General features: G+C 52.0%; 1 protein-coding gene across 1 annotated transcript; it reads right to left on the reverse strand.

Moving 5' to 3' along the window:
* Positions 1 to 5,510: 5,510 nt before the first annotated feature.
* On the reverse strand, positions 5,511 to 6,396 carry LOC119334453 (uncharacterized protein At5g01610-like). The gene has a single exon (XM_037607015.1). The coding sequence runs from the start codon at positions 6,284 to 6,286 to the stop codon at positions 5,822 to 5,824; it is 465 nt and encodes a 154-aa protein (XP_037462912.1). The 5' UTR covers positions 6,287 to 6,396; the 3' UTR covers positions 5,511 to 5,821.
* Positions 6,397 to 8,134: the final 1,738 nt, after the last annotated feature.

Below are 8,134 nucleotides of genomic sequence, written 5' to 3' on the forward strand. Positions count from 1 at the left end.
AAGTAATAAAGCCGCATAGTCTGATTGCCTGGTTCATTGCGCGGACACCTCCTTTACGGACCAAGACATTGGATAAAGTGTGATCACGCGCTACACCGAACACCCCCGTAGCATCTACGTGGGGGCTGAAGCCGAGGACTGGCAAACCTTCAGAATTAAAAACGGCCGCATAGGAGGAAAATAACTCAAGATAAAAGCATAAGTATACGACAGGCCTTCATTCACAAAATAAAGTTTCAACAGCTCGGATACATTCACTAAAACATAACATCCTTCGAGCATTGGCCCTCTACTATTCGGGCACCCTCTAGGACATCTTCGAAGTAACTCTCCGGCTTGCGGTGGTCCTTGCCTTCGGGTGGGCCTGCAGTCGCCACGTCAGTGGCCTTCATCTTTGCCCAGTGCATCTTGACACGGGCAAAGGCCATCCGAGCACCCTCTATGCACGCCAAGCGCTTCACAGCTTCCACTTGGGGCAGCACATCGACGAGTTGCCTCACCAAGCTGAAGTAGATGCTCGGAATGGGTTCGGCTGGCAAAAGCCGGGCTATGAGATCCTTCATGGCCAAGCCGGACGCCCTATGCAGCTCCAACAGTTGCTTCATTTGGTTGTTCAATAGCATCGAGTGCTCCGGCGCCAGGAACTGTGACCAGAACAGCTTCTCTGTCGAGTCCCTCTCCTGGACTCGGAAGAACTGTGTGGCGTCGGCGGCACTCCTCGGAAGATCAGCAAAGGCGTCTGGAGCACTCCACAGTCGAGTGAGAAAGGCATATCTTTTACCCCCAAAAATACTCTGCAAAAGAAAGGGCTTACCAGCCGCTATCTGTTCGGCCTGCCGGGTCTCTTCACGAGCACCTCAGGACTCGGTCCACACCTCTTTTGCTTCCTGGAGGGCCTTGGCGAGTTCGGCCGCTTGAGCCGTAGTCTTCTCCTTCAAGGCCTCGCACTTGCCGATGCCGTCCTTCAGCTCTTGCTCCACTTCAGCCACCCTTTCTTCGTGCTAGCGGCGGGCGAGCTGTTCGGTATTTAATTCCACAGCTGCTTTGTCAGCGGCTGCTTTATTCGCCTTTGCCTCCTCCTTGGCTTGGGCAAGGTTGCTCTTGAGGGTCTCGACCTCGGGCGCTCCAACTGCACTCATAGTCACAGTAGTACATGAGTTAAACTTTGAATTTGCATATCAGTTCGGATATATGATAAAACTCCTTAAAGTACATGCATACCTTGCGTCTCATCAAACCGCTTGTTAATATGGTCGATTTCGTCATCGGCCAACTTTAGTTTCCGATTAAGCTCGGACTTCGGTGGCCTGGGCTGTCGCCGCCAACAGGGAAGCCTGTTATAGAATAGAAAAGTACGTCACCTCTTCCGAATACTATGTGATCCCCTGTCCAGCTTTTTTAAACCAGATAGAGTCTCAGGGGCTACTATCTATATACAGGTATATTTCCCTGATATAAAAAAAGCGTATAGAGCATTACGTCGCATACCTCGATGCCTGTCAGTATGCTGGTGAAGGCTTCGTTCAGCCCGCTCTTGGCAGACTGAACCTTCTCTACAGGCACACCCATCAGGGTGCAGTGCTCCTCCATGATGGAAGCACGTCGTAGTGCTTACACCAGAGTATTCGGCGCCTCCGGATTAGTGGAGGTCGCCGTCGGAGCTGATGATCCCCCCTCCTTCAAAGGGGGCTGCTCGCCTGATTTCGAAGCCACTTGGGTCTCCGGAATGATGTTCGACTGGGGGCCGGATTGATCAGGGCCCCCGCCGTCGATCGTCATGGGGGTCGCACCCCCCGTGTCTTCGGTAGCCGAGGTATCACCCTCGGGCGCCTTCTCGGCAGCCTTGCTCGCCCCTCCGCGGCCAGGAGAGGTCCTTCGGGACAACACCTCGGTGTCATCCATGATGGTTGACGAAAGAGCTCGCGGGGGCGTCTCGCTCTCTGCCATCTCTAGTGGGAGAGAACTCCCCTTAGATAGTGAAGGGTTGGGGAGGTTGCGAGTAGGGTTGAAGGTCACACAATGTAATATGTTATATTATACAAACATAGAGAACCGAAGACATATAATAAATCCTTTGATACTTACGATTTGGCCAAGGGCTTCACCCTGAGAAGCCTCCTGGGGATGGGTTCAGCCTCCGAATCCGAACCATCCGAGAGGGCCATCTTCCCCCTCTTAGGCGCCTGCTCCTCCGGGTCTGTGGAGGTTGTCCTCTTCTTCTTCCTTCCCGTAAGAGGGGATTCGCTTTCCGCCTCCTCCTCCTCTCCGTCTTCATCTCCCTCATGGGAGGAGGGGATTTCAGTCTCTCCGGACACTACATCCGAAGTACCCTTGTGGCGGAGGCCGCCTCTGGCCTCCTGGCTCTTCTTCTTGGCCTTCTTCTCCGGTGCCTGATAGGGCACCGGGACCAGCATCTTTGTCAGCTGGGGTGTGGTCGGGTCCTCAGGCAGCGGTGCCGGACACTTAATCCACTCCACCTTTGCTATTCAGCCCTGTACGAGGAACAGAAATTTCATTATGTCTAAGAAACTCATTGACCGGATATGTATTCGGGAGAGTCGTACTTACCGGTGTGGCCGGATTCTCGCTGTCGAGACCGATGTCTTCGGTCTTCTTTGGCCATGCTTTTTGGGCCTTGAGCAACAGCTTCCAGATGTCTTCGTGCGTTGTGCCGAAGAAGTGCTGTTCGCTGATCTTCCGGATTGAAGTCCCACATGTGAGAGGGCCAGAGTTGGCAGGGAAGAATCCTACGGAAGAGGATCACCTGAATCACATTAGTGAGACTGGTGTTCTTGCCTATCATGTTTGTGATGTGCTTTTGCAGCATCAACACTTCCGCCGTGGATCCCGAGTCCAGACCCTTAGCGGTCCATGAGGTGAGCCGCATAGGGGGTCCGGATCTGAACTCAGGAGTGGCCGCCCACTTAGTGTCGCAGGGTTCGGTGATATAGAACCACTACTGCTGCCACACCTTGACAGTCTCCATGAAGGCCCCCTTAGGCCAAACGGTGTTGGGAAGCTTGCTCACCATGGCGCCGCCGCAGTCCGCATGCTGCCCGTCGACCACCTTCGGCTTCAGATTGAAGACCTTGAGCCATAGGCCGAAGTGTGTGTGTGGGGGGGGGGTGCGGAGCAGCGCCTCACACACGACGATGAATGCCGAGATGTGGAGGAAAGAATTTAGGGCCAAATCATGGAAATCTAGCCCGTAGTAGAACATAAGGCCCCGGACAAAGGGGTGGAGGGGAAACCCTAGCCCACGGAGGAAGTGGGGGATGAATACAACCCTTTCGCTGGGCTCCGGAGTGGGAATGACTTGATCCTTGGCAGGGAGCCTGTGCGCGATGTCCGCGGACAGATATCCCGCCCCTCGGAGCTCCTTGACGTCCTTCTCGGTGACGGAGGAGGCTTCCCACTCGCCCTTTGAACCAGATCCTGACATGGCTGTGGAGGCTGGTGGCGGTGAGAAAGGTTGAAGCTTGGGCGTTGGAGCTCGAAGATGGGAAAGCAGGAGAAGGAAGAAGGCATGGGGAAAAGGAGGAATCTTTATCCTCTTATATAGGAAGTGAATATCAAACGCCCTCCCCCCTTTAAGCCTTAAAACTCGCCTGTTCCCAAGGGGTCGTGCGAATGGCACGGTTGGATTACCCAAAACCGTATTGATGAGGATCCCATAAAGGGCGGACACGATCTCTATTTTGACAAGACGTGCCAATGGAGGCTGTGCCTCGAAATGCGAAGTGAGAGGCGAGAAAATGGTTCGAAATGTTAAGAGGCCAGACGTGATGTTTCGCCGAAAAAAGCTATCAGTGGAAAGACACCATTTTGTTTGATATCTTACCTTCATGGCTAAGGGTTGTAATAGGTATACAGAGCCAGATACAGTTCTTTTATTCAGAAAATTACTTTGGAGCATTCAGGAGGAGGAACCTGCCTTGCAATGCCGAAGACAATCCGCGTGCCGAACATATCGTCATTGAAGACTGGTTCAGGGGCTACTGAGGGAGTCCTGGACTAAGGGGTCCTCGGGTGTCCGGGCTATTTGATATGGGGCGGACTGATGGGCCGTGAAGATACAAGGCCGAAGACCTTCCCCCGTGTTCGGGTAGGACTCTCCTGTGCGTGGACGGCAAGATTGATGTCCGGATATGTAATTTCCTTCCTCTACAAACCGACTCTGTACAACCCTAGGCCCCTCCAGTGTGTATATAAACCAGAGGGTTTAGTCCGTAGAGGCTATCAGAATTCGCATAGGCTAGACAGCTAGGGTTTAGCCATTACAATCTCGAGGTAGATCAACTCTTGTAACCCCTATACTCATCACAGACAATCAAGCAGGATGTAGGGTTTTACCACCATTAAGAGGGCCCGAACCTGGGTAACATCGTGTCCCCTTTGTCGCTTGTTACCTTCGATCCTCAGACACACAGTTCGGAACCCCCTACCCGAGATCGGCCGGTTTTGATACCGACAATGGGCGTGTCCCGACGCAAGTGCGGAGGTAAGGACGGTGTTCGAGGCCATCAACGAGGGGAGATGGGCCACTAATGTCGGGCCATCGCTGAGCGGGGAGGAAGCTGCAGAATACCTACACATCTGGCCCACAATCACGACGGTTCAGCTAGACGACCAGCACGCCGACCCGCATCGCCTGGTCCTGGGAGAAGGACGACGCTTTCTTGGCCAAGTCGGCTTACGCGGTCAAGTTTGCAACTCGAGAGGTGTCACCCACCGCGACATTCACGTGGCGCTCCCAGACCCCGCTCAGGTGCCGCTTCTTCGCATGGCTTGCGATCATGAACCGCTGCTGGTCATCGGACCGGTAAGCACGGAGAGGACTACCGCACCAAGACGCTTGCCCTTTCTGCGATCAACACGAGGAGACGATTAGCCACCTGCTCATTGAGTGCGTTTTGGCGAGGGAAGTATGGGCCAAGGTGTTCACGACCATGGGCGTTGCACACGGTGCCTCGCGTGTTGGAGAGCCTCTGCCAGATTGGTGTGCCCGGCAGGATACCCACGAGCGGCGGACGAGGACGATGCAGGCCCTGTGCCTTCTAGTCATGTGGGAGCTTTGGAAGCACCAGAATGCCATCGTTCGACAGTCAGCCTTCAGCAGATTCTGCACCGGATTGCGAGCGAGAGCAAGGTATGGAGGCAGGCGGGACTGCTAAGAGGAGAGTTGGATGCGTTCTTCGTAGAGGCACTCGAGTGGGCTCGCCGCCAGTAGTCTGGTTAGGCCATACGAGGTGGATGGTGGCGTAGCGCCTTGTAATCTTTCGTGTAACGAAACCGCGGAGGGTTCTCTCCCCCTTTCTTCTATAATATAAGATACGCACATTCGTGCGTATTCAAGAAAAAAAAACCCATAGATATAGTGTCATATGTGGTTATATTTATTAACTTGTAGACTCATTTTGTTTCTTTTTTCTCGAATTTTTGACTCATTTTGTCTTGGGAAATGCTATGCGATGATAACTTATCTTCAAACGCTGGTCATAGTGGGAACATATTATGTCTCCGGACAATTACCATAAACTAATCTGTGATCTATAAATACATACTAGTACATCTCAAGAAAATTCTAGATAAACGCTGGCTCCTGCGAAACGCCAACATTGGCTCTCAAGCTAAACTGGAATCGTATAGAGCTCATTGTGATATCCACGAACCACCACGGCACAGAAGGTTAATTGAAACAATGACTCTTGTGCGTCTTGTTCAAATAATCAGGCCGTATCAATAGAGTTTTCCATGTGAAATATACTATTTCCCCCCAGCAGCAGTAGCTAAGTAGGAGTACATGTAAAAAGCATATGATTCACGAGACGGCCGCAGCGACGGCGGCGCGGTCGTGGTAGCCGCGACAGTGCGGGCTGCTGGCGAAGTCGCTTAGCGGGAAGGACGTGGAGACGGGGCCGATGTAGAAGCTGAGGCGGTCGCCGGCGCGGTCGACCTCGGCGACGGGGATCCACAGGAAGAGTACCTTGACGTAGATGCCCTGCAGCGCCGCGAGCTTGCCCGCGCTGGCGGCGCCGGCGATGCGCGTGTCGTACTTGACCAGCCACTGCTTCGCTAGCAGGAACTCGCACTCCCGCGGGAAGTACACCTGGAAGCCGCCGTCCGGATCGAGCTCGTACCCCTCCACCCCCTCCGGCAGGATGCCCCGCGGGAAGTCGTACCGCTCCAGCATCTCGTACGCCGTTGGCTTGTCCCCCGCGGACGACGCCGCCGCTACGGCTACGGCGACGGCGGCGAAGAGGAGGAGGAGGGGGTAGGTGGCCATGGACGGCCGGGGAAAGTTCTTGCTTTCTTTGGGTTTGATTGGGTCCGACCTGGCTGCTTTGCTTACTTGACAAATGACAATGAAGGTGTTGGCTTTAGTACAGTAGCGTATCGTTGGATGGATGCTCACTTGCTTGTACTCCCTCTCTAAACAAATATAAGAGGGGGGAGTATTTTGTTTACAGAAATTAGAAATTTAATATTTTTTAGTTTATGTTGTTCTGCGGACAGATCAATCATCTCAAGAAAAGTATATTTTGGTTGGAAGGGTTTCAATAATTGGTCGGGTTAGCATATTCGACCAATCATTGAAGAAGTCGTAAGAGTAGTTGTAATGCGTGGTGCGTATTTTACTGCTCAGGGGTAGCTATCATCTTCGTATATTTTAAGAGTGCACGCGATCTCTGATATACTTGTCTCTTCTATATACTGTATTATCTAAAGGGTGTGATGTGCCATCTAAGTTGACTTCATTACCTATTTGTGCCCCCTCCATTTGTTTTCTTTGTTTTCTCATAATATATACTACACAAGAAAGAAGTGCAGTGTTTCGATGGCCACACCCATCCGCACCTGGTGAGAAAAAATCACAAAAAAATCAAAAAGAATCAAAAAATTCAAATGTTTTTTGAGTGGTAGATAATTTATTATATGAGGTCCGCTCCAATTTTCAGATCATTAGGCATCTGAATAGCTCTCAGCAAAAAAGACAAGTCGGATCAGAACATTGCGTGAACAGTAAACTTTTTTATAGACCCTGAATTTGTCTTTTTTGCTGAGAGCTGCTCAAATATTCAGATGATTTGAAAATTAGAGCGGACCTCGCGCATCAAATTATATACCACACAAAAAAATTGATAATTTTGAATTTTTCTTATATTTGTTCTGATTTTCATCAGCGCGGATGTAGCTGAGGGTGGTCTGAGAAGTGGATTATCGCACAAGAAAGTAACTACACTCTCAAAAAAGTTTGGCTGTAGCCGTTAGAAAAAGCTACACATGCACGTCGTGCTAGCTATCGTGGATCAATCGAGGTGGTTTGCTTGTGTGTTTCGTAGCTTTGCAAGTACTCTCTCCGTCCGAAAAAATTGTCTCAGGCTTAGTTCATTTGCATTTTTGTAAAAATACCCTTATAATTTTAGATCTTCTACTAATCACCCCTTTGCTTCTTCCTCCCTTCCCCCGTCGCCTGTGGTAGGAACCGGCCCCAGCCACCGGCGGCAGCCGTCGTAGGGTCAGCACACTGTCGCTGGCCCGCTAGCAATCTTCACCTCCCTGCCCATGTGCACCGCCTGCATGGAGGCGAGCTGCGTCGCCGCCCACCTACGGCTTCTGCTACCCCGAGGCGACCACTTCGATGAGTGGCTCCTCCATGACTGACGCGCGCCTCCTCGTCATCGCCCTGCTCGTGTCCGCAGCCTCTTCTCGGCGCCCGCCCCGGCCACCCACTCCGGTGCGGGATGTGGGCAAGTCCCAGGTTGCCGCTCCTCTCTCTCTCCCTCTCTCTAATCCACAACTCCCGGTGGCGATACGACTGCGCGCCCGATTGAGTGCCGCCGCCGCTGCTCCTTCCCTACCAAAGCTGCCGCTCCTTCCCCGGCGTTGTATGCTCCTTCCCCATTCCTCAGTTGTTTGTTCATGTCAATGATTAGTCAATTTACTGAAAGTTAGTGAAATTTGTGTACTCCCGTGACGCCCCCGATTCAATTGTACACTAATCATACACGCAAATGTGTACTATTAAGATCAGAGACTCACGGGAAGATATCACAACAAAACTCTAGACACAGATTAAAATAATACAAGCTTCATATTACAAGTCAGTGGCCTCGAGGGCTCGAATACAAAA

This window comes from Triticum dicoccoides, chromosome 1B (genome assembly GCF_002162155.2).
Source record: "Triticum dicoccoides isolate Atlit2015 ecotype Zavitan chromosome 1B, WEW_v2.0, whole genome shotgun sequence".
In the NCBI taxonomy this organism is placed as follows: Eukaryota; Viridiplantae; Streptophyta; class Magnoliopsida; order Poales; family Poaceae; genus Triticum; species Triticum dicoccoides.